At 43.2% G+C, this 27,044-nt stretch overlaps 1 protein-coding gene across 5 annotated transcripts in view; it reads left to right on the top strand.

The window, feature by feature from the left end:
- ZNF236 (zinc finger protein 236) overlaps positions 1-27,044 on the top strand; it is a 96,519-nt gene that overhangs the window by 13,181 nt on the left and 56,294 nt on the right. For 3 of the 5 annotated variants that reach the window (XM_061169368.1, XM_061169369.1, XM_061169372.1), the window contains exons 2-9: positions 3,234-3,376; positions 4,617-4,781; positions 14,126-14,304; positions 16,874-16,998; positions 17,301-17,473; positions 19,803-19,946; positions 22,696-22,899; positions 23,866-24,094. In XM_061169368.1, coding sequence (XP_061025351.1) covers positions 3,234-3,376; positions 4,617-4,781; positions 14,126-14,304; positions 16,874-16,998; positions 17,301-17,473; positions 19,803-19,946; positions 22,696-22,899; positions 23,866-24,094 — 1,362 coding nt within the window. The remainder of the gene's footprint in view (positions 1-3,233; positions 3,377-4,616; positions 4,782-14,125; positions 14,305-16,873; positions 16,999-17,300; positions 17,474-19,802; positions 19,947-22,695; positions 22,900-23,865; positions 24,095-27,044) is intronic. The other 2 variants (XM_061169371.1, XM_061169370.1) reach the window with 1 other exon arrangement.

Raw genomic sequence — 27,044 nt, 5'->3', positions numbered from 1 at the left:
TCTTCCGACTGGGGATGTGGACGACCTTTGCCGTGCAGATAAGCTGGCCGGCCTGACGTGCTGGGCCCGTCTGGGAAGAGCAGTTGGAAAGCCAGCTCATCTGGTCCCCGCCGTTACACGCCAGGCCTGCCTGCGGGTAGTTACCATGGGAGAGCGCAGTCTGGAGTGATGGGTAGGGTACTGAGTAGCAAGGACGAGCATTAAAGAGGTGGCCGTGCTCCGAGACGGTTGATAGGCTTTTGTCCCCATAGCACCAGGAAGTGTCATCTTGTTTGATCTGCACAACTCTGTGATAGGCTTTATCATTTTGGGGTGGTAGAGACACAACTATTATTGTAGACTGTTTAGAATCTCTACGTAAAGAGTTAAACTGATTTTGAAACTGGTCTTCAAGTTTTTCTCAAGGAAGCAAAGGTGCTCAATTTCTGATCTTCGTAAACCGGTTTTTGTTTAATTTTGATAGTGAAGTGGAGTTCCTGGTGGCAGGAAGGGTGAGCAGTTGAGGAGAGCGGTGGGCCTGTCTGTGTGTGAGGGAACATGTGTGTGAGGGGACGTGTGTATGGGGACAGTCTGGGTCCTGCCTGGGGTCCTACCTCCTGAGGCTTCCTTGCACCAGTGAGATCTCATGACGATTCCTCCCCGTCCTCTCGGAGGGCAGAAGCACATAGGTGAAAAGTACTGTTCTGGATGAGCTCTTAGATTTGAGCCCTGCCAGATGCAGGCGGCTCTGTGCTTATTCCCATTCTGTCTGGGGAAGCAGTAGGAATATGTGCGGCCCAGTGTCTCATGTGAAGTTGTAGCTGCCTCTTAAAAATGCAGCCATACTCAGGAGGACTGATGTGAATTGATCACACCTTAACTTAGGTCCCTAGCCCCTTAGAGATCCGGGGGCCCTGTGGCTGCAGAGACCGCTCACCCCCGACAGTGGACACGTGCACACGCGTGTATGTTGGCGTGTAGTTTTCTTGGCGTTGGTGGCTCTCCTGAAGCCCATCCTAAGGATACGTGAATTTCATAGACCTCTTTCTGAACAAGTACTCTGGGGACCAGACATGAGAACGAACTTGAAGAGCTGGTGCATAATAGGGGTTGTTTTGAGGCCTAGGACTCTCCCAGAAAGGGTCAACTCTGAGCAGAAAGAAAACCGAGTGTGGGGATAGCACCCCCCAGCCCTGGAGAAAGACTTTGCTCTCTCAGTGCCGAGAGAAACAGCCGCGAAGCAAAGTGAAAGTCTAGAGATGCTGTGGACTTTAAAATTAGACTCAATGTGGAAACTAAAACATGTTTTGTTTTGTTTTTTTCCTTCCCAGTTACACTGTAATTTGAATTGTTGTTGTTTTAAGTGTGTCTTTGAACCAAATTAATATTATGTTATCAACAGCAGGAAGGGACCTACTGAAAAAGTCATTTTATTACATTTGGAGCTTTGTTAAAGAGCGAAGTCTTGCTGCTTAGGATAAAACTATTTTCTAGAAAAGTCTTAATTCATAAGCAAAATGACATCATTTTTCAGTTTTAAATGTACAATTTTTTATCTCAGGGGTTTATCTATCAATTGCAGTTAATTAAATCAAATTAATTCTCATTTTTAGATAACATATTAAGTAGTTTCAACATAGAGGCTATGAAAATTGTTTCATTCTGCATCCTGAAATAGCATTTTAATTTTGCGTTTTAGAAATTAAGTTGAGAGGCTCTTTTCTTATTGTATTCCGGCTTTAGGTTAAAACACTTACTACTGAGTTCTTAAAACACAGTTGTCAACAGATATTTTACTTGTGCCTTTAGTGTTTCTTCCCATAGTACAGACTTTTCCAAAGGGAATAATATATCAATTAATGTGGTCCCAGCAATCATTTTATTTGGCCCTGGGGAGTCATACAACATTTTGTTATTAGTTTGGTGTAGAGATTTTGAATGTATGGGCTTTGAATGTGGATAGAGTTAAGAATAAATAGAATAAAAATTATGTATATCTTTCCCTTAGTAGATCCACTTTGTTTCTGAATGAAGTTACAGTCTTTTGAATTACATCAGTATTTCTCAAAACTGGAATCGCTTCACTGGAGGATCTGCCGGGAGGATTTTTTGGCGCTCTTGTCGGCTTTCTCCATCCCCTTCTGCTCTGTCTCCAGCATGGTTTCACCCCACCTCCCATCGTTGGAATTTCACAGCTCTTGCTTTTAAGCAGATTCTGCTGTAGACCAGGAGGACTGTTGGCCAAACAGGGGACTGCAGGCCATTTGCTCAGAACAGGCATGTAAAGGTCTAGAGAAAATGCTGGAATGCTGTGTTCACCACATGGACGTTTGAGAAATAGAAGACATTCCTGAGTTTTATTGAGTCTTAAAATTAACCCCTCACCCTACTTCCAAATTTCTAATATTTTGGGGTCAAGCTGGATACAAAGAGTTGTACGTGACATATTTCTGTCTTTGTCTAGTTAATATGGATTGTCTATTTGTGCCGAAATTATAAGACTTAGAGTATTATTTTCAAGAATTGAAGACGTTTAGGACGTCTTTATTTTATGACGTTCTTGGTAAATTTTTGTGATTATTGCATATTCTTGTTTGCAAATACTTTTAAGTTTATAGCCATTTACCTAAATGTAAGCACACTGTACACTAGAAAGCACACTGTAAAACCTGAGGATTGTTCAAAGCACTGCAATCCTTTACCTTCCTAAAACCATAACTGTGTGAGAGAACAAAAGTTTTTGCCTTTTTGACTTTATCTTGCTTTGCAGCAGTTTTCAGAGGTAGATTGAATTTGTGAATCAGCTTTTATATTTCTACTAGAGTTTTGTTTACTGAGTGATTTAGGAAACTGGGTTATTGATGAACGCTCAAAGTGACTTAGAGGAGAAGTGCCTCTGTGATTTGTTGTGACTTAGAAATAGTATTGAGCAGGCAGGCAAGGTTAAGAAACACGATGGCTTTTGTGTGTCGTTGAGTGGGTATTAAGCCTCAGGAGTTTAGTTTCAGGTTTCTAACAATCCTGTTCACAGGTGTTAGAATCCTGTAGCCCCATGTCTCAGTCATCTCAACATTTCTCATTTCTAACTTAAAAACATGTCCATTAAAAAAATTTAAGGTACCATTCATTTCATCTGAAATCTCTCATAAATCTGACATAATTTGGTTTCGAAACAATAACCAGATAATTTAGTTTCATTTATGTGCTGAGAATAACAACTGGTATTTATTGTTTATACTTATGCAATTTTATAGATGGAGTTTTAACATTGAATGCGGAGAACACTAATTATGCCTATCAAGTTCCAAACTTCCATAAATGTGAAATCTGTCTGCTATCTTTTCCAAAAGAGTCCCAGTTTCAACGCCACATGAGGGATCACGAGCGAAATGACAAGGTATGTATTCTAAAAAGGGATGTCAGAAATGTGAGCGTTGAAACTGGAGGAATTGTGAAAATCAACATGTAAACATTTTTCTTATTCCTAAATTGTGGAACATTCCATATTATGTAAATAAATATTTTGATGTTTTGTTTTTAGTTGTAGTTGTATTTCTACCCATCATTAGATAATGAGAGAAAGTGAGAGCTAGTCTGGTGAATCTAATGAAGTTATTTATGAATGGACAAAGAAATAATCTTAAAATATGACTTTGTTCAGTAGTTTCAATTTCCCTTATCTTGATGTGTCTTTCTCCAGCAGGGAGTGGTACCTTTAAGTGGTCTTGCATTTTAAGAAGGTATTTGAGATGTTTTAGATCTTATTTCCGCAGGGAGCAGCACCCCCTTAAATAGGTATTTGAACTCCCTTGCGGTGCCCCTGGTGGGGTGTGTCAAGAGTGTTAGTGTCCTAATGGAATGAGCTGCCTGTTGGTTGGAAAGTGGCAGTTAAAACTACAGTGAAAAGAGTGATTGCTGACTTTTCTCTAGGTTAGGAGGATGTAAGCTAGTGAGCCATCTGAGACCAGAAAAACACCAGGGATCTCTTTTCTGGAGGACGGGATCTGACCAACTCCAGCCTTACTTTCGGCATGAATGATGCTGCTGTAACTATGATAATGTGGTACTGACACCAGTACCCACTGGCGTTACTCTCCCAAGCTGAAAAATCTGAAAAGACTGACCCATTAGGGTCTTGATATTTACAAGAGAAATACCAGTGATTACTTTATCTTTCTACTAGTAAGTGGCAGAATACCTTCCATTTGGGGGAAATTTTAGATGGGGATAAGCAACTCTGTTAAAATCTAGTGAAAGTTTTCACAATTACTTAGTTTACTTGAAGTGATTTTGTTTACAGCAGTGGAGTTGTCGTAAAAGAAGGGAAGAAATCCCACCGAATGCGTTGAAGTGTCTCACTTTTATTTTCATAGCGGCTACATTCTGATACATTTGTATGCAGCATTTCTTATTAGAAATATTTTCTATATAGATGTGGTGTCTCCTTATACTCCTTTGAGAAATTCTGTAAGGAGCTTTACTGTGTGCGTTTTGGATTTATTGACTTCAGGTCCAGAAGGACTTCAGAAGTTCCTTAGAAAGCTTATCTGTGGATTATGGTGCTTGTTAATATTTGAATGACATTGATTGTGGAAAGATTGTGTTTCAGTGGCTTCTCGACTTTTTTCTCCACCTAGCCACATCGATGTGACCAGTGCCCCCAAACCTTTAATGTTGAGTTCAACTTGACACTTCACAAATGTACCCACAATGGGGAGGATCCCACCTGTCCCGTGTGTAACAAGAAATTCTCCAGAGTGGCTAGTCTCAAAGCACATGTTATGCTGCATGAGAAGGAAGAGGTAATTATTTCAGCCTATACTTTGTTCACTGATTTTTAAAATGCATCTGATCCTTAGTCAGGAGGATGTTAGGGTTAAACTAGTTTTAAAAAGCCTTTCGTATAGGTTTCAAGGAGTCAGTTATCATTAAATTTGCCTTGGCTAGTCTCCAGGTCACTGGTAAAGTGTTTATTTCGGGGTCATGTCAGCACCTTGGGGCAGAGACATTTTAGTGTGTAGTATATTTGGGGGATCAAAATATGTCCACAGTGGCTGGCAGAGGTGCCCCCCACTCTTTTTTTCTTAATAAAAATTAACTTTTTTAGGATTCTGAGTGGCCAAAAGTAAATTTTCTGCCTCTGAAGATGGTAGAATCTCCTTGCTTGGCTCCTGGATCCCCTGACACATGGGAATTTGGGAGAAGAGAGGAAATTCATGATGACCCAAAGCAGTTTATGCACCACAGTGAATAGTCCTGAAAGGGCCACAGGCCCAGTCTTGGGACAGAGTGAAGGATGACAGGGACGTGCCGCTGGTGTGCACCAGAGAGGCCTGCCTGCTCTTGGGACGGGCGGGCTCACTGTGACGTATACACGGCTGTTGCTTAAAGTATTACCCCCCATTGTTACCATAGAAAGCTAGGGAAATGCAAATGTAAAAAGCAGTCACCCAGGGATAATTACAGATAACTATTTGGTATAGTTTCCTCCTGAGACAGAAAAACATACAGTGTTTAAATTGCATATATAAAATTTGCATCCTGAAAATTGAGTTTATTATACTTTGTATATCGGTTTGTGTCCTCTTTTTATGTCTTTAATTTTTTATATAAAATAATTTATTTTTATCTTTTAAAATCTTATTGTATAAGTAATCCATGTTTATTTTGGAAAAAGTTAGAAACGAAAGATTAACAAAAGTAACATAAAAGAACCAATAACCACACCAGTGGGAGAGAACGCATATGCAGTTGACCTGTGAACGACGCGGGTCTGCACTGTGCGGGTCCACGTAAGCGTGGAGTTTTTCAGTCAGCGTGTATGACAGTACTACGTGGTGCAAAGTCGGCTGGCTCCAAGGATGGGGAACCGTGGACGTGGAGGGCCGCCCTGAAGTTATGCTCGAATTTTCAACTGCGCGGGCTCGGTGCTCTAGACCCTTGTGTTGTTCGAGGGTCAGCTGTGTAGTCTTTCAGGCTTTTTTTTTTTTTTGGCTATACATATACTTTCCATAATAGTTCATATACTTAAGGATAGTTTTTTTAGTGCAAACACATACTGTTTTGTAACCCACTCTTTTCCTTTAATACATTGTGAATACATCTTTTCCTCTTTCACTTACTGAATCATGAGTGTTTTCTCCATGTCACTATTTTCAATTGCTTTATTAAAATCTTCAGCATCTGGATATAACATCATGATATTTTTACCATTTCCTTTTTATTTAACCTTTAAGTTGTTTATACTTTTTCAGTATTATAAATAATACATCTTTGCATGTATCTTTAATTGTTTCATTAGGATAGATTCCTAGAGTTGGATTTACTGAATTAACAAGGCTTTTTCAAGTTCTTTATAGAATGCCACGCTATGTTTTCGAGAGCGCAAGCTGCTTTATACCTTCTCCTGCAGACTGCAGGCCTGCCTGTCTCACTCAGCTGTAGCGCTGTCCAGAAATGGCCATTGTTTTCGTATTAAAAGGCAGAAAGTGTTTAATTTTGGAATAAGTTCACACAGTGAGACTCAGACAGCAGAGAAAGGGTTAGAGAGTGAGACTTAAGTCTCCATCAGGCCCGACTTTCAGTCCTCCTCCCAGGAACTGCCTGCACAGCAGTCTCTTCTGCGTCCTCCCAGGGGCTTTCAGTGCGCGTACACATCTCTGCATCCCCAGTAATACCACCCAATAGCAGTATTCTGTGCTTTTTCTTCAGGTGACTCTATCTTAGGTATCGTTCCAGCAGCCGCATGGTGTTACATTGTATGCATTGTGTACACCTGTGTCATACTCAACAGGTCTCTGTGTGGGTTGTTTCTGCCCTTTGTGTGTAGCCGCAGTGAGCAGTCTATTCATTGACAGGTTCTGGGTCTTGTGATTTGCTTAGAAATGCTTCCCAAGTGTACAATCACTATCTTTTAAACTCCCACCGTGTCTTCTAATGCAGGTCCACAAGGTGTAGGGCGCACCTGTATTTCAGAAATCCTGAGTTCACGCTCATTCCTCCACCGCAGTCCCTCTGCACAGGGCGCCCACCTGCCCCGCAGTTCCTGGCTGTGTGTCCCTTCCTCCACAACGGGACGCGGCTCCCAGCAGCGCGCACGTCCCTCCCCTCACGCGCTCGGTGGTCCTGTGTTAACACTGGAAGTCGTTTCACAGTTGCTTGGCCCAAACCACTGTACGTGAAGCGCGTTTCGGATTTGAAGTCAGTACAGGGTTGTTGCATTCGTTTGCTTTCTCTTTTAGGCCCCCTTCCCATTCTTACGATCTGCGGCCCTCAGTTTACTGCCCTCAGTTAGGGTTGGGCTCGTACGACCAGAGACAGCCCCATGCAGGCAGAGTAGGGATTGAGGGCCAGGGAGTTAGTCTTTGAACATTAGGGTAGTAAGTAGTAGCCGTCAAAAAGATAGAAACAAGGGGCACTCAGGAGACTGGCTCCTTTCTGTAACCCCACCCCATTCCTGGGACCACGTTCTTGGTTTCCAGTTTAACTTTGCTGTATTTCTCTTTGTAATGATAAACAAATGTTTGTATGTTTCTTATTTTACTTTTCTGGTTTATTATTAATGTGGACTTTAGAATTTTGCCTAATTAAAAATTAATTGGTATTTTAATTTTGATTGCATTAAATTTTTAGATTGTTAAAGGGGAGAATTGAACATGTTTAAAATATTGAATCTTTATTGTCAAAACATTCAGTAATGTTTTGTTCACATGGGTTCAGCACATTATTTAAATTTGTTCTTAAATGTTTTAATATTTTTTTAAAATATCATTTAACGGGTCTTTCAAATATGTATTATTTGTTATCTGTCTATAGGAAAGCAGTGCATTTTTGTATATTAGTTTTGTAGCCTGCTATTCTACCAGATTCTCTTGAGTTTTCAGGTGTACAACCTCATCTATAAGTAATAATTAGGTGATCAGATTTTTGGTTTTGTTTTGTTTTCACCTAGTACGTGGGGGGTTTTAAAGTAAACCAGATCTCACCCCTCGAATTTTCGAACATTTTTGAAATAGTTGCAGGCATCATGTTACTACTGCACCTCTAAATACTTCAGTTGTATCCCCTAAAAACAAAGACACTTTTCCTCATTATCACAAAACAGTTATCACACTCAAGAATTTAACATTGCTCTAATAATCCATCTTCAGACGTCTCCATTGGGAGGGGCAAGGACTGACTTCCTATGAGAGTAGGTGGAGAAGGGAGTTGTGAGCAGAAGAGATACCTCTGCCTTTGACCCTGGAAGAAAAGCGTGAGGACAGGTTCAGGTGGACAGGGGATGCAGGTGTGACAGTGGGAGTCTAGGCCCTGCCTGCTGGCTTAGGGCAGCTTTCCCTTTCTCGGTTTGCAGCTTCCTTAGCCTCTGTGTCTCAGCAAGTTTTTCACTGAGCCAAACACTAAGAGTTCTTTTTCTGAAGTAGTTAAATCTAAGAGGTCCAATAAGTATTTATGTCTTAAGTAACTTAGTAGCCATTTGAAAAACTACCGTATGTAAATTAGGTACTGCGTAGCTTTTTAAACCCTGAAATTTCCTGTTTCACATTGATTTTCACTCATTCCCTGCTTTTTAACCACAGCAACTACTGAAAGCCAGCTTCACAACGTTACGATGTCATTGAAACTGAACGGTATTGAGCCAGTGAGCCAGTCGTCAGTGTGACATGGGACGGTTGTCGAGGGTCGTGTTTCTTCCCTTGAGGGCGTCTGCTGTCCCTTGGCCCCTGCGAGTTTGTCATGGTCACTGCCGCCTCCCTCTCGGGCTGGATTGGGGCTGCACAGCCTCATTTTTCTCTGTGAAATGGAGACGTTGCCTTGTCTTCACGGAAGAGTGAGGTGGTTGGAGAGAGGCATGGGTATGGGAAGCCTGCTTTTGGGAAGTGGGAGCAGAGCCTGACCAGGGACAGATATGTGGGTTGTGTTACGTGGGTTGCGTTACACGTGATACAGGGATCGTGGCTGCGAAGGAATCTGTGTGTGTTGGGTGGGAGGGAAGCATGTGGCTTCCTCACAGCGCCCTTCAGCCCGGTAGGAGGTCAGATGGTTGTTTGCATCAAGGTTCCGGTTTACGAAGCATGTGTGACGGGATAGCGAATGAGTCAGGTGTTGGCAGAGGGTTGAAATGATGTAACATGCGGTCTAGGCCGGATCAGCAAGGGGGTGAAGCCTGGGGTGTGTGTGTGTGCATGTGTGCGTGTGTGTCAATCCTCTAGGGGGCTCACGGCGGCGGGTGGGGTGGGTGGAGATGATTGAAGCGGTTCCACCTGTCCCGGCGCCCTGGGTGGACCCAGCCCTTGGGGTGATGGTATAGGGCGGGTGTGCCCCTGAGCCGAGGCCCCGCACCTCTGCCAGCCTCACACCACCGATGCAGGCCAGCGAAACTGCTATGCTCATCCTAATGCTTCTTCAGATACACCTTTAAAATTTTTCTCTACTTCCTCCATAACTGGAAAGAGAAATAACGGTAATGCATCATTTCCAGACGCTCTTAGGTTTTTATACATTATTTTCAAAACCTTCCCTTCATTCTATTTTCTCTTCCACACCCTTTGTCCAGATTCTTTTCCAGACTGTCCCCCAAGTGGAGCTCACAGTCTCTGATGTCTGCTTTTACCCCGTGTGCTTGTGTCGGTTTCTCGTTGCTGTGACGTCGTCTCCTGAGGTGGCAGCCCCGTCACGCGCAGCAGCTGTGACGGCAGCTTGTGCAGCCTGGTCTCATCTGCATCCTCGTTGCGTTGGTGAAGCTCCAGCTGTTTTTGTCTTTCACTGTTGTAGGAACGTAAACAGTTCATAGTTTCTGACTCCAGATTTTTTTTTTTTTTTCCAAAAGGCCTTTGAGGAATGTAAACAGTTCATAGTTTCTGACGCCCAGTTTTTTTTCCCCAAAAGGCCTTTGAGAAGCGCGTATTTTCTGAAACCGGTTGACTTTCATTTCTATTACTACTAACCTGTCTTCTATTTTCTCTCTTGGAATATAACAGATTCTCTCTTAGATCAATAAATAATCACAGGAGAGGAAAAGGGTTGGAATAGTCAGAAGAGAGGCTTTTGTGTAACTGTGGTTTGAAGCTGGGAATGGAAACTGTGAAAATGCTTTACCTTCTTGCCCTTGCGCCACTGTGCTCTGGAAGTTGAGAAGTGATATTCAGTAACTTGACCTTAGGAACCCCATGCTGAACAGGAATTCAGGACTAACGATTTCACATGAGCAGAACAACAGCAGAAAAGGTTTGCAGTGCTTATTTGTGATGTGAAAATGTGTTGGCAATGTGTAAAAAATAGGGTGCTCTTTTTAAGAAAAAGGGTTGTGTTCGGGTACAGGTTCAGAGTTTTCCTCTCTCACCTAGCAGTCTGGTGTTGTGCAGTACAGAGCTGGTGGGGTGGCCGAGGTAGTCCAGGACCCCACATGCTCTGCTCTCTTTGAGTGTTTCTTGTACCACGTGGCTTACAGTGGAGAGAGGGAGGGAGGGAGGTGGCCCGTCTGCTGTGGGAAGGCCAGGTCCAGAGGCGGAGGGTAACAAGTCAGGGTTTATCTCGTGATTGTAAGTCATTAGTGAAAGCCTGCTGCCATCCCGTCGAGTGGAAGGAGCATGGTCGCCACACAGGTGGTTAGCGTTAGGGAAGTCGGCACCCAGCCGCGTGCTCAGCTAAGAAACCCATCATTGTACAGAAGAAGAACAGATACCGGAACACAATTATCAGTCTTTTCCGTGTATGTTAAATAATGCATTTTAGCTACCTTTGCCTGTTTTGTATGTTTTTATTTCTTAGTTAATTGATTTGAATGTGGTATATTAGTATCGACTACAGGAATAATTCCTTACCTTTAGTTGCACTTAAAATGAACTGATAAGAATCCAGCTAAGATGAAGTAGACCCTTTGTGCTCCTCTTACAACTGAAAATACCTAGAGATCACACAGCCAAGAGATCTAGAGGCTCCTGAGGGTGGGAAGAAGGAGGCGGGCAGCTGAGGGCTTTCGGGACTTGAGGAACGTGTGGCAGTGAGTCCCCTGAGCTGCTTTTTTGCCTGCTGTACATCTGGACAGGGTGCTGGAAGAGCCTGTAGCCTTCTGCCAGCAGGCATAGATGGAAACACGCCAGAAGATTGGTTGCCAACAGCCCAAACTGGGAAGAGGGTGGTCTCACAAGAGAAAATCTTGTTGACACTGCCAACCCTATTCCAGCCAAATACCCACTGAAGAACTCGGCAGGGCTGAGAGGAGAGTGATCGTCCACCCCATCCGGCTCCCTGTCCCCTGGAAGCAGACGGCCCTCTGCTCCCCTGACCCACGGGATTCAGTCGGGAGCTAATCTTGCATCCGTCTCCTGGCAGAAGGAGGTGGCACCCAGATCCCCCCCTCCGATGGTGTTAGAGAGCCCGGCTGGAAGCTGGCCTTCCATCCTCTGCCGGGCAGAAGCAGGGCGTGTTCTGATTCCCTGCCTGTGTAGTCTCTCCACCGGCAGCACCGAGACTCAGCCAGGTGATGCAGGATGGACCGGTCTGCACGGTGCTTCCCGCCCCCCTCACAGGGCAGAGGGGCCCTGTGAGGTGGCCCTCCACTCCCCAGCTGGTCCTGCCTCTGAACAGGGTGGCACCTGCCAAGAGAGGAGCCCAGTGGACTGTGGTGGAAACCAGTGCTGCCGGGGCTCAGAGGAGGGCGGTGTCCTGTGGGGTGGCCTAAGGTTTCTCTCCTGCACTGAGCGCCATTCTGAGGCAGACTCCTGTAGGAATGGAAGGATGGCTGCTGAGAAAGCCCCGGCAGGAGCAAGGGCAGCACTTGGGCATTGGAGCCTGGGGGCTCTGAGAGAAGGTAGGGGGGTGCAGAGAAAGGTCGTGGGTGGCCCCGGGGGAGGGGAGGCAGGAAGGGCAAGTGTTATGGGGTGAGTAGCCTAAAGGCGGTTAGTATTTATCGTATTTTATACTCTGTTTGACTTTAAAAAATTATTATATCTTCAGCCAGATGGGGGCTGATAAGAATGCCATATGTTTCCCTGGATGATCTGCTGGCCACTTAGCGATCAATGGAATTCCCCCAGGACCACCTGCTTCTGGGGCAGGCACCAGCCACTGCCTCTGCCTAGAGGGCCTGCCGGGAGCTCCGACTGCGCGGAACGCAGTAAAGTGGACGTCCGCCAGCTGCCCACAGGCCTCGCACTCCCCACTAAGACTTGCTCGAGGTGCCAGGTCCTGGGCAGGGAGGGAGGCCCATCCTGGCTCCTGGGTCTGGCTGGGTGTAACACAGCGGCAGCACGAAACCTTCCATCATGAGGCCTGTTTTGGTTGTGGCCCAGCATGTACTTGATCCTGCTTTCGCCGTATGAGCAAACTGTACATAAACCAGAGTTTCCACTCAGAAAATTCTGATCAACTTCTGAGTAATATCCATGTAGATGTCTCCTGAAATATACTAATCTGCTCATTTGGTGAAAAAGTACCTGAAAAGAGGATGGGTCTGAGCCAAAGCAATGAGAGAATCACGGTGCGGGTGGGAGGGTAACAAGTTAGGGTTTATCTCGTGATTGTAAGTCATTAGTGAAAGGAGAATACTTCGCTGTACAGATTCAGGGTGTGGATGTCCCCAATGCCACACTCAAGATAGGCAGCAAATTTTGTTAGGTGGTTTTTAAATTTTTGACAGTTCCCAAGAAAGAGATCTCTTTATTATCAGCAAGATACTAACAAGATAGTAGTTCATTATTTCCTTAAATTATTATATAGTAACACTAATTTAAAGTTACTTAAGTTGACGTCGTTATTGGATTGCTCAAAGTATTCCATTCATCCTTGTCTTTTCTGCAAAGGATGCTCTGAGTAGTATCAGTGAACAACCTCATGTTAATGCTGTTTCTATGCATTTACAAGACTGTCAGGTGCAGTAATTAGAAGAAAGTCTGATGGGAAGAAATAGCTATATATTTTGTTGTTTGGAAATAATAGTTTATGCTCATTGACAGGTTACACTCATTCTTTTCCATGTTTGGATCATTTAAATAAATAATTGTATTGTAGAACGTCACACGAGTAAACTCATTGAACTTTGTACGGAGTCAGCAGTGCTTTACTGAGTACTTCCTCTGTGCCAGGCACCGCTCAGCATCTCACGTGCACCACTGTACTTAACTTTATAGCAACCCCGTGAGGGCAGGCATTGCTCTCACCACTCACCGCTCAGCATCTCACGTGCACCACTGTACTTAACTTTATAGCAACCCCGTGAGGGCAGGCATTGCTCTCACCACTCACCGCTCAGCATCTCACGTGCACCACTGTACTTAACTTTATAGCAACCCCGTGAGGGCCGGCATTGCTGTCACCACTGTTTCACAGACTTTGAGCAGTCAGCACCCCCAGATACACACAGCTGGTGACTGGCAGCCTTCACGTGAACCAAGACCCAACTCCAGAACATCTGGACCAGTGCTATCCTCATTGAAATTTGAGTAATTTAAAATTTATAGTGGCTATATTTCCAAAAGTTAAAAGAAAACAGATGAAATACATTTTATTTTAATATATTTATGAAAATATATCCAAAATAGTCTAATTCAAATGTTAAAAGTTGAGCTATTTTACATTCTTCCTTTTTTTTTCAGTAAGTCTTTGAAATCCTGTGTGTATTTTATACTTATTCCATAGCTCTGTTCAGGTGCTCAGCCAGGCACTTCTGGACAGAGTCGTGGACTTTTCGTAATCGACTACCCATAAACCAGATGGAAAGAATGATAGGTGTTTCCATTTAAAAATTTACCAGCTGTCATTTTGTTTTAAGGTAGTCTATTAAACTGTCATCTTAATTTAAATTCTTTCCTGACCCTTTTGTGGTATTGAAGTCATTCTGCTTCTCTTTAAAGTTTTCACAGCATAGATGGACAAAATGCCGTTTACCCAGCAGCCAATTTGAAACAATTCGCTTTGCTCAGATATTGTATTGTTCTCTCATCCTTTTCCCTATGTTTCTATCAGGAAAGAAATCATTTTTATATGTTTATATTTGGACATGATGGTGTATTTGTTGAGAGGTGAAATAGTGTTTGTTCCAGAGGAAAGCATACTTTGTGTATCAGCCATTTACAGTATGAGTTCTTTCAAGAGGTGATGGCTCTGAAGTGTTGGCTCTGCTCATGGGCGGTCTTTCCCTTTGCAGAACCTCATCTGCTCTGAGTGTGGGGATGAGTTCACCCTGCAGAGCCAGCTGGCCATACACATGGAGGAGCACCGCCAGGAGCTGGCTGCGAACCGGACTCACGCCTGCAAGGCCTGCAGGAAGGAGTTCGAGACGTCATCACAGCTGAAGGAGCACATGAAGACTCATTATAAAATTAGGTGTGAGCCTTTTCTTGGGCTAAAAAAAATTATACAGTACATTAAAAATGGGCATGCTTTGCTATGATTGGTTGATTGGTTACACGTCTTGGCTGCTTTAGAAACAAGAACAGGGCAAATCATCTCATGTGGTGTTGGGATGTCTTTCATAGCATGTATTATGTGTCGTGTCTGCAGTAGGACAGGAAAGGTCGAAAATTTAAATGTCAGACTGTATGGGTAGATGTTTTTAGCTATATTATAATGTTAAAAGGTATAGAACAAAGTATTATTGGCAATACATTTTTATGGGCAGGTAACAAGGTGTGTAGAGTGGATTCACAAAGGCCACATTAGCACCCTTTTTACTGAATTGGTTTATTTATACTACCTATTTAGAACTTACATGTTTAAATAGTTACTGTGCTTAGTGTGTATATAAATATATAAGTAAAACTTCATTTAATCATTACAAACAACCCTTCAGGCCTGATACTTTTATGTCCCCATTTTGCAGATGAGAAAAGGTAGGCTAGAGAGACCAAGTAACTTTCCCAAGGTTTTACAGCCATAAGTCAAGTGTTAGGGATTTAAACCCTAATAGTCTGGCTTTAGTGCTCATAATATTAGCAACCACGCCTATATTTACATACATATATACATTTATTCCTAGTAAAACTTAACATGGCTTCGAAATTTTGTATTTGACCTATTCCTGCTTATATATTTTTTACTGATATTTCCTTTTCTTAATGATATGAAATGCAGAGTTGTTCCTGGCCCTTTGTGCTAAGTTAGCTAATGGTGATGATCAGTGGTCACACTCGTTGAACTGATCTCTACAACAAACTATAAAAGCCCGTATTGATTAACTTTTTAATGACAGTATCATCAGTTTAACTTGCCACCCTTCCAAGCTCCAATATTTAGGAGCTATCTGTACTGTTTAACAACCAGCACCACCACAGCAAAAGGTCCCACACCAGTTAATAAAGTTTGTAAAGTGCCTGAATGCTTTGTAGTATTTTTATGTATTCTCTTCGGCATTGTGTTTTGGAAGCGTGGACTGAACATCTCCATATGATCAAAGTTCTCCTGTCTTTCCCACTCCCTTCACATTTCTGGTTCTTGACTAATGTGGTTCCCACCTGATGCTTCGTTATTTCGGAGATTTTTAAACTCCCAAAATATAATGCATGTGTCCTATCACACTAGATTTTTATTTTGGTCACGTTCTAGCACAGGCACTGTTGATTGTCCCCAAAGGTCTTGGAGAGGTGATTGAAGGGACTTACGTGGCCACCGTGTGCTAGAGCGCACTGGCCCCTGGGCCTTCTGGGGGCCGGGCCGGCCGCCTCCGTCTCGCGGAGCTGCTGTTTAGCAGGGGAGACAGACAGTGACCAAGCAAGCGGATTAGCCGGTGCGGGTTTCAGACAGTGGGCGTGTTGAGAAGGAAGTAAGGTTGGATTCATCTGGGGTGATGCTCCAGGGATGGGGCAGTTGCTGAGGCACCTGTCTGAGGTAGGCTTTTCTTAGGAGGGCCATTTGAAGTGGGACCCAGGTGAGGAGGAGGGGGAGGCGGGCCTGCAGGTCTAGGGAGGGGCGTTCCGGGCCTGGTGGGCGGGGAGGGGAGCACGTGCCACAGTCTGAGCCGCAGGGGGAGGCCAGTGTGATGGGAGCCGGCTGCGGGGTGGAGTGCAGCTCACGGGGCTGAGTGCGGGGCGGCAGGGTCTTGGAGCTGGAGGGCGCTGAGCCCATCCGGGAACGCGGGTGTTACCCCGAGGGCAGTGGGAAAACTTGGGAGGGTTTTGCACACGGATCCGGCTGCCCAGCCTTCAGGCTGCAGCCTGGCTGCCGTGTGGGTGAGGTTGAAGCAGGGAGACCCGTGGATCAGGGCCACAGAATGACGGCGCCGCTCTAAGGCCACGCTGGTGGCTGCAGGGTGGAGAGACGGGAGCTTCTTTGGAGGTGTTTTGGGGTGAGATCAGCAGCTTTTGGAGATGGACTTGAAGTCGGGGTGAGGGAGAAGGAAGAATCCAGTGTAACTTCTAAGGTTTAAACTTCACAGCTGGGAGCTGCCGTCTCCTGTTGTGGAAAGGAGCAGGCTGAGAATAAACAGGGTTTCATTTGGGACTTGCTAGGTTTGAGGCGCCAGGGAGCCTTCAGGAGATGTCAAGTAGAGAGTTAGGTGCCCAGGGCTGGTGCTCAGAGGAGGGATCTGAGTTGTTGGAGATGGAATTTTGGAGATCATCAGCATCCAGGAGGAGCCTGGAGCAGGCAGCACACACTCGTGTCGACGTAGAAATCACACCTGCACAGGTCTTTGTGTTTGATCATCACAGGGAAAGCTTTATCTAGAAGAGACATTCCGACTCTCCTCCTCCCCAACCAAAAAAATGAGTTTTATGATATTGATACACAAAACTAATACATGTATGTGTGTGTGTGTCCTACACACTTATATGTGATTGATTGCTCATTAAAGCACATTCTGATGTCCAGTCAGCTAACCTTTCCCATAGGATTTTGATTTAGAAGTGGTGACACAAGGGATTTGACTTACTGAGTATTTTCCCTCTATTTATACTAGAGTGTCAAGTACAAGGTCTTATAATCGGAACATCGACAGGAGTGGATTCACGTATTCATGCCCACACTGTGGAAAGACGTTCCAAAAGCCAAGTCAGTTAACTCGGCATATTAGGATACACACAGGTACGAGATGCATTTACTTTTGGGTGATTTCCTGTGGGACCTTAAGGGAAGAAAAGGTGCTTTAGAGCCAGCCAGACCTGAAATTTAATCTTGCCTTTTCCATAGTTTGCTGATAACCTTGGTGTTACTTGTGAGATTTTGAGTAGGTAGTGGGATGTGTGAGTCTGCAGCCACAGGGGAACGTTCTGCCTGGAGGGGTAGGTTCGGGGTCTTGAGTGTGGGTAACTTAAGTATTTTCTTTTAATCCAGCAGATGCTTGCACAGTATGGAATGATATTTTGATCATTTTTCTCCCTCTCTAGGTGAAAGACCATTTAAATGTAGCGAATGTGGAAAAGCTTTTAACCAGAAGGGGGCGCTGCAAACTCACATGATTAAGCATACAGGTGAAAAACCCCACGCCTGTGCCTTTTGTCCTGCCGCTTTTTCTCAGAAAGGGAATCTCCAGTCACACGTACAGAGAGTTCACTCAGAGGTAAGTGTCACACTTGGGGGTGTGGTCCTCACAGGTGTGCAGTACGTCACGGGCTGCACGGATGGCTCTTCAGTTAAGAGTGAACCTGAGAAATTCTCCATTTTAAATGTAGATGAAGAGTTTGTGCAGAGCAGACCCTGTTTAAAAAAATACATATATATGTATATGTACACATACGCACACAGACATACACACATACACACACATATACACATACACACAAGACATACACACATGTACACACACAGATATACACACACATATATACTCACAGATATACACACACATATACACGCACATATATACACACATACACGCACATATACGCACACACACATATATATACACACGTTTGAACCTTTCTGGCTTATTATACATGGGAGAAATATAAAATACTATTTTTGTCTTTTTACCAACAGTATTATAGCTCTGATGAGTAAATGTTTGGAAATAATCATAATACCATTCTTATGGTCCATCAATCTGAGTGCTAGCCTGTGTCATCCCTTTAGTGAACCTGAAACACAGACACTTCCAAGTGTAAGAAATTGAAAGACAAGAAAGGAAATTGAGGAGAAAGTATTTTTCTGGCGCTAGTATTGCTGACCTTGCATATGGGCTCATGCACATTTTCTACCAAGTAGAGTCCTGGTCGGTGTACTTCCCTCCCCGCTGCATGTTAGCTAGCTATTTCAGCCAAACTGATGCTCCTCATTTTTTTGTTGTCTCCAGGTAATACTGATTTGAAAACTCTGGAAGTATTTCTCTTAAACTGGTTCAGCTTTGCTCTTATTATTATTTTTTAAAATATTTATTTATTTATTTATTTTTGGCTGCGTCGGGCTCTTCGTTGCGGCGCGCAGGCTTCTCTCTGGTGGCCTGTGGGCCTCTCTCTAGTTGCAGCGTGCGGGCTCAGTAGCCCTGCGGCATGTGGGATCTTAGTTCCCTGACCAGGGATCGAACCCATGTCCCATGCATTGGAAGGTGGAATCTTAGCCACTGGACCACCAGGGAAGTCCCCACCTTTGCTCTTATTAATTGTCACGATTTGGTGTCTTATTTAGTCTAATTGTAGATTATGAAGAAATATTTAAGCAACACGAATACTTTTATCATGGATCATTTATTTTATATAACTACAATACTTTGGAGGATGAAAAGTATCACATTCCTAAAAGCATATGTATATCTTTTAATTTTTTCCTTGGAGTAAATCCTTAAGTAACGCTAAAATGAAGAAAACCCTACATACTTCATATAGTTTGTAAAGAGACTGAGAACTTCATATGCATTGAAGTTGCTTTTAAAGACTAAGTTTTGTTATCTAAGACCCAGAGACGCTAGGAAGAGCGTATACATATTCGTGAGGTTGCCTTTCGATCTGAGAGGAGTAGGTTTGGGCCGCGTAAGCGACTCTTGTGGAGCTCCCTCTGCGTGAAGCTGCTTGCTGAGGAGTAACAGTGTGTCTAAATGCACAGCACCTGGAAAATGGCACCTTAGAACAGTCCCAGGGCGTGCTCGTTGCTGCTCCCGGCTTCAGGAAACCCTTTCAGGGAAGGCCGGGGACTCGCCTGCCCCCAGCCTGGGGACACCCTGGGACCTGCGGTGGGACAGGAACAACCTCTAAAGAGTGTTTGTAACATTATCTAATCCTGTGATGGGTCTAAAGCCGTAAAGTTCATTCTTAGCAAGGTGCTAGGTGGAATGGGAGGTCTTAGCCAAGTTCAGAGCCGGCTGGGCTTGTTGAGTAGTGCAGAGAGGATATTGTAGGTGCTTCCTCTGTGCCTGGGTGGCCCTGTCCGTGTTACTGCTCTGTAGTCCACTCTTGGCTCTGTCCTAGTGTTAAAAAGTAGTCACTATAAAAAAAAAAAAGAAAAAAAAAGTAGTCACTGCCGTGGACTATTGGAATTGGTGATGGAAAATGTATACATTGCGTGGCCATCCATCCTGACTTGTATGTTCAACGCTCAGAGTAAAATTATATCTAACTGTCTGGCCTTCATTATTGAACACTGTGCTTAACCGTTTAAGAAGTTGAGAACATGTCAGACATTTTTTTACTAGAGCACAATAACTGAAAACTATGATTTTTCACTTGAACCAGTTCTGATTTATAGAAAAGACTGAAATTTCAATTAATCTCATACTGGCAATATTGTTTAAAGAGTTGGGTCATTGATTCTAGACCTATCTAACTTATAAGAAAAGGTATGATAAAGGGTTAGATTATTTCTGTCATTTTAATTGAATGGTAAATTATGATTTGCCATAATTTAAATATTTTAATCTAACAATTGTAAAAACTTATTTTTTCTTTTTAATTTTTAAGGTCAAGAGTGGCCCTACCTATAATTGTACAGAATGTAGTTGTGTATTTAAAAGTTTAGGTAGCTTGAACACTCATATCAGCAAGATGCATATGGGTGGGCCACAGAATTCAACAAGTGCCGCAGAGACTGCTCACGTGTTAACGGTAAGCTTAGTACGCTGGTTGATGGAAGGTATTCTTTTACCAAAATCTGTCATCTTAATTATGACCTTGGAAATTGAATATTATTTAGAATAGTATTTAGTACCGTAAAGGTGCTATGAAAGTTTCCTATATGGAAGTATGGTGCTACTTTTATTTGTTTGTTAAATGAGTGAAAGGAAATCAAATTTTTAAAAACTTTAGAATAATATTACGTGACTCTGATTTATGGACTGTCATCTGAACCGGTTAGAAATAAGACAAAATGTAATCATGTAATCATTAATTTATGAAATTGTAATTCCTACAGTCAGTGTTATTGATGATGATTATTGAATATTCTTTATCCTTATGTTATATTTTAAGAATCACTTCTCTCTTTCAAGTAATATTTCTCCAGGTCTAACGTGACAGTGATACTTTTTCCTGAGACCTTGGACTTTTGGGAAACTCAATTGTATTTTTCAGTACCTGTATTTAAAATTGTATGACCCCCAAACACACCCCCTTTCACTCCTTTTTTGTCGACTTTCATAGCTCAGCCTTGATGTGCTACTTCTACTACCCTCCCAGTTGATCAGAAATGGCAGCATCTAAGCATAGAGTTTGGTGTCCTAACCAACAGCAGAGACTTTGGACGTACAAGTCTCAGGAGTGTTGAAGTAGCTCGTGAATGCCGTCAGCCGATAGTCTGTGTTAAGTCAGCAGCCGCCTCCTACCAAACTAGAAGATAGGCCTAGTTTGTATTTAGTTCCCAAGCATGAAGTTCACATTAGTGTTTACTTTTTCTTTTCTTTTCTCACAATATTTGCAGCTTAGGATGATTCCTCAACTTACTCTTGATCAGGGAGGATGTTGTAAAGAAGTTCTAAAACTGGAGAATAATTAGAGTCTAATAATTATGTCTTAAATTCTATTTTGGACTGAGTATTTTTTAAATAATATTTTCAATGTATAAATCAAGCAAATATTCATTTCCTTTGGCAGTATGCAAATCAAATATGTAGATGTAGTGAATTACCTGGAATGATAGTGCAAATCATTTTTTAAATTTATAGTCTCAGTAAAAAAACTGAAAATGTAGTATAGGGGTTTGGAAACCTGGGATCCACGCCACCTTTTACCCTCATCTGCGTGTGTAAGAGTGCTCTGTGTCAGGTTATACGTACCGTTTTTCAGGACTGTCTAGGGATCAGTGTTCAGCCTTCTGAACACTGTCTCTTATTTTTCCTCTCCCATTTTCTAAATCTTGACCTTTTTGCTTTACTTTGGGGGGTTTTTTTCAACTTTATCTTATAATTCTTTCCTTGAATTTTTTTTAAGCTAGTAAGGTTTTTAATTTCTGAGATCTTTCCTTGTGATCTGATTGTTTCTTTTTCAAGATACTCTTTTCTGGTTTGATGTACTTTCCTTTGAAATCTAATCAGCATTTTCTTTTAAAAGTTCTCTTCTAGTCATTGAATTGTCTGTCTTGTGCATGTCCCCACTCCTCCTTCTTTCAGATGTCTTATAGTTCTTGATTGCCTGTATTTAAGAAGGGGGCATCAGGAAACCTGCCTCTGAACTTTTTATGCGTGAACAGAGCTGGTTGAACTCCAGGGTTACTTATAATTGGCCAGGGAACCAGCTCTTAAAATTGGGGTCCCTGGTGGCAGAATGTAAAAGATTTTTTTTTAATCTAGGGAACTAAGGGCCACAAAAGGTGCCCTAGCTCTCCCCAAATAGTTTTTTCATTTTTATCTCTTTTAGAGGCAATCCCCCATTTTTTTGCCTGAAGGTAAGTGCCTAATTGCCATCTGTTCTATGGAGGAAGACAGGGGATTCATTGTCAGTGTTAAGTATTTTAATTAATAGACTTTCTTTTTTGGAGCAGTTTTAGGTTAATAGTAAAAGTGAGCGGAAAGTACAGAAACTCCTGTAGACTCCTCTCCAGCAACTCACATAAGTTATTACCCCCATTATTACACCTTGCCTTGGTGTGGTGCATTTGTTACAACTGAGGGATGAGCACCGGTGCATTATTATTAGCTAAAGCCCGCAGTTTATGTTAGGGCTCACTCTCCGTGGAGCATGTCCCGTCGGTTGGGCCGGTGTAGAATGCCCTGTTACCCACCGTTACAGCATCGCACAGGGTGGTTCCCTGCCCCTGCCCTCTTCCGTGTATGCGTTTCACGTTCCTGGGTTTCTGAGGAATCAGATCAGCTCTCTCTTCACATGTTCTTGGCTGTAGCTTTACAGAGCATTTATTCCTCCAGTGCCCCTATTTTTCGGGAATTAAAAAAATTTTTTTAAACCACAGTGATTTCTTGCTTATTTTCTATATTTTGCAACTCTTTTACTCCTTCATTTTAACGGACTAAGAGGGAGATGAGGTCTATGTGCCTCACCCCATCTGGAAGGAATGGTCTCTGCCACCACTTACACGACGTGAATTGTGCTAGAAACATTCATTAAGTATATTTTTTTAAGGGCCAGTTTTGTGTCTAACTTAAAAATCAGTGAGGCATTTTATTTAAAATTTATGTTTGGATATGTATCGCTGATTCACTTTGTTATACAGCAGAAACTAACACACCATTGTAAAGCAATTATACTCCAATAAAGATGTTAAAAAAAAATTTGTTTGGGATACTGATTTTGGGATTTTAATGCTCATAAGGGAGATATGCCTGTTTCTTTCCTTTTTTAAAAAAATTGGTGTACAAATTAACGTAATTGTTTATATTTTTAACGAAATGTTGCTGTGTTTCAGGCCACGCTGTTTCAGACTTTACCTCTTCAGCAGACGGAAGCCCAGGTCGCGTCTGCTCCGAGTCAGCAGAGTTCCCAGGCGGTGGCCGATGTCATCCAGCAGCTGCTGGAGCTGTCAGAGCCGGGGCCTGCGGGGTCCAGCCAGCCGCCTCAGGCTGGCCAGCAGCTGAGCATCACGGTGGGGGTCAGCCAGGACATCCTGCAGGTGAGACACACTTACCTGCTCCTGTCTGTGTTTGTCAGGGACTGGGTATCATCACTGAAAACGAAATATTCAGGTCTTGTCAAAGGAAAGGGATCTTCCTTAAAAATGTGTCGTAATTGAAAAAATTACATTGAAACAAAATATGCTTGTTTGATTACTTATGGACAGTGCAGTATTTGAAATGATTTATTACTCGATAAATAAAAAGTTTAGAACTCTAATTTCTTCTCTGTAAGTGAATTTTCTTGAAAAGTATAGGCTTTTCAGAACTTCCTTGTATCTGTCCTTGTTGACAGAGGGTAAGGAATATTTCATCCTTTCCCGCCGCGCTCCTTGGGGATAGCACTGCCTGTCTTGACAGTGTGTGAGCGTCCCTGCTCGTGTGGCGCTGGAGCGCGCGGAGGGCAGAGGGCTCTTCTGAGTCTTCTTCCCAGCCCAGCTCCGTAGTCACCGCCTTCATTCCCAAGCAGAGACGGCCTTCTCTCTCCTCTCCCTCTGTTTACTTGCTGACGTGAACCCTAACCTCTCCCCTCTACCTTTGTGGTGACAAGTTGCCCGGGGTGTGAAGAATCTCAGGTTGTCATGACGGCTGATGTCGTGAGGGTGACCCCGCTGTAGTTTCAACCAGTGATTCATTCCTAAATGTGTTACAGACAACTAGAGTTGTCTGAGAGAAAATTTCTAAAAGGCAAGTGAATTAATTTCAGTGCCCTTGAATTTAGAACTGTAAATGCTTGCCACACCAGATTTTGGGTGGAGGTGAGATGTCAGATATCAGGAGGGATGTTTCAGCCTCCAAGGGCTGGGCGTTTCGCTCAGAGATGACTGCTTGGCGATGTAGCTCTTACGCCCCGTGGGGTGGAGTCAGAGTTCCGTAGGTCAAGCTTGGTCGCGTCTTTGTAATTGACTTTGGCGGGCAGGTGTGGGCATCGTGCCTCCTAACCTCCTAGTTCTGTTCTGTCTCAGCAAGCCTTAGAAAACAGTGGGCTGTCTTCAATTCCAGTTGCAGCGCATCCCAGCGACCCCAGCCACGCCAAGGCCGCGGCCGCTCAGGGCCAGACTCCAGACGCTCCCAACGTTTCAAGGGAGCCAGCTGACCCTACGGCCGCAGAGCGAGAAGAAGAACAGGAGACCCCAGAGAAGTTGGATAAAAAAGAAAAAAAGATTATAAAGAAGAAATCGCCGTTTCTACCTGGTAATTTTAGTATGCTTTAAGGTTTAGACACTTTGGGTGGCCTATTGCTGCTTTTTAAGAAACACGCCCTCCTTTTTCCTTCTGAAGGTGGTATGTTTGTTGAAGACTCTGATAGCGTCTACCTAATAGCATTTGTTTATCGTAAACTTCGTTAAACTTACCGACGTCCCTGTGTTTAGGGCCACTCCTGACTCGTCCCGCCGCTGTCAGGCCCCTCGTCCCCTCCAGCCCTTCCCGCCAGTCTCTGCCCCTTCGTCCCCCAGTGCTGCCGCCTGATGCTTCTAAAGCCCCTCTGCTCGAAACCCTCGGCCCTTTCCCGCCGCACCTGCTCCGGCACCTGCTCCGTTTCTCGGCCCACAAGCCCTCCGCAGCGTGCCCCAGCGTGCATTTCGGTCTTCTCTCCCGGGTCACCTGGATGCAAGCTTCTGTTATGGTAAACTTGGATTCCTGCTGTTCTCTCAACATTCTCACGTCTTCTGAATGGCATGGGTTTCCCCAGGCTTTTCTGCATCATGAACGTCTTCTTCCTCACCCTCCTCTCCTGTTCTCTGTGCAGACTCCGGGTGGTCATTTGAGGCCAGATCATGCCGCCTCCTCGTAGGAGCACAAGTCTCCCTCCTCTCAGTCCTACAGACTAGAATGTTTAGGACCCCCGCGGTCCCTCATGTCACTTGTGGACAGCTAGAATACATTCCCTTCATTTCCGAACACCCCGCGGTGCTCAGTATGGCTCATCGCACGGGAGCAGGCATTACTGCATCTTTCTTGAAGAAAATAGATTCCTGCCTTTTGGGAAAAGCATTCCTTTGAAAATATTTTCTCAGTGAATATAACTACTCTGCCCCTCCCAGATGTCTTGGGAGCAAGTGCTTTCTTTCTGGAGAGCATGGAGTAACCCTGTCATCTCTGTTAACACTTCTTTCTGAAAATGTATTTTCTCATTGTTAACGTACGATTGTGAGATGCTCGTTTCTCAACCCACAGAACATTGTGGCCCTACTCTCCTTTTTCTTTTGATCTGGCCCCTCCTCCCCAAGTGAAAAATAGGACGATGGAATCTAAGCAGTTTATTGTCTGGGTTTTCCTGGGCTCTAGAGAGGCAAGAAGGAAATAAAGGGCCATTGCCACATATTTTTAATAGCTATATGATAGCCTTGTAGGTTACACGTTAGCTGTGCATTCTTGAACGTCTCCTTTATGTGCCCCTGATAAACTGATGGAAACCCATAGTCCTTGCAAAACGTTTCGTACGAGTTAACTGCTAGTCGTCATGCTGAGCCTATGAACATGCTCTGATGTGGCTGCAGGCAACATACACGTCTTCAGGTGAAAGGCCAGACCTGGCTTCCTGAAAGTACCGAGGAAGGGAGACTTCATCCTGGGCCGTCCCATATCTTTAGGTGTTAGAAACAGCTTTCTCTTTTGCACTGAGCATTATTAGATGGAGATTTCAAAATGGAACTGCAGTTAACCTTATTGTACATTGTTTTAATGTGGAGTGTTGTGTTCATCGAGTTTGTAAAGATTATGCAAACTAATTTTTGAAATACTTGAATAAATGAAGTACTTAGAGCACTTAGCAAGTTTATGTAGTTCTAGTAAATTTTAGATTAAATGTGATCCTTACTACAGGTTGGAGCCAGCTTTTTTTGTTTTAACCGTCTCTCTGATACTGTGATGAGAAAATTATTATGGGGACATGTTTCTATATAAAGATATTCCTCTTGATTAAAACTTTATAGGGACCAGTATACGTTTAATGTAATGATTGTTTCTGAAAATACCTCTTCAGGGGTAGTTGATACCATCTGATACCCTAAGAAGACCCTGAGCAAACTATTCTTGTCTCGTAAGTCGTAACATTTTCTTAACAGCTTAAAATTAACCTTAATTACATTTCCAAATTGAACTCTGCCATCTATAGCTATCACTATTTGATTTATTCAGTTTTGTGAGAGTGAATATTTTTAGTAGAATTTGCTTTGTTATTTTAAGAGGTATTTTGTGTATCGGTTAAACGTTTAGCAGATGCTTTTATATTTATCATAAAACTTGTGACGTATAAATCATTATGAAGCTTTAATAAAGTCAGTTAACCTTTAAAATGTCAGCTTCCTCATCTGTAAAAGGGGTAGATAAAAGGGATAGAATAAATGGAAGAGAACTGAATAGCGCCTGACACATACCAAGTGCGTAATGAATACGTACGTTTTTAAGTTATTTTAAAAGCAGGTGAAACTTGCTTATGCCCCACGATTCAAAAGGTACACGATGGGGTACAGTGGAAAGCGGGGAGTCCCCTCCCTGCTCATCTTGGTCCTCCATGCGCCCCTCCCTCAGGCAGCTGCCGTCACTGGGGTCTTCTGTGTCTTTTAAACGAGCTTAGGCATATTATTATACATTATATATTATTGTTTTTTAGCAGGATGTATGGCATACTGTACGTATTATTTTGTGGTTCACTTTTTTCCACCTGATAGCTTGTTTTACAAGATGCCTGAATAGTATTCCCTTTTATGGGTAAATAATATTTAGGTATTTGCCAGTACCGATAATGCTGTCGTGGATACGTGTATATCTGTAGGGTACATTTCTGGAAGTGTCAGAGCTCCCAGAGGGTAAGTTCTGTAAAGATTGTTTTAAAGTACTGATGTTGAAATAATTGCAGGCTTACCAGAAATGTTGCGGGAACAGTGAATACAGAGAATCGCCTTTTGCCGTCAGCTAGATCCTCCAAGCGCTAAATGTTCTGCTGCATTCGTTTTCTCTTTACCCAGTAGTGTTCTGTGAGCTGTATCTACGGCACGTATTCTTTTCTAATTTGTTTGGCTTTTGAGTTAAAAAGGAGAGGTATTTTCTTTTTATATAGCAGAAGGGGGAGAAATGTTTTGTTTTTATGTAGCCAAATTTGTCAGTGTTTTATGACTTTTGGACTCGTGTAATACTTAGA

This window comes from Eubalaena glacialis, chromosome 15 (genome assembly GCF_028564815.1).
Source record: "Eubalaena glacialis isolate mEubGla1 chromosome 15, mEubGla1.1.hap2.+ XY, whole genome shotgun sequence".
Taxonomy (NCBI): Eukaryota; Metazoa; Chordata; class Mammalia; order Artiodactyla; family Balaenidae; genus Eubalaena; species Eubalaena glacialis.
The sequence above is the reverse complement of the archived record's forward strand: the minus strand, read 5'-3'. Positions and strand labels throughout refer to the sequence as shown.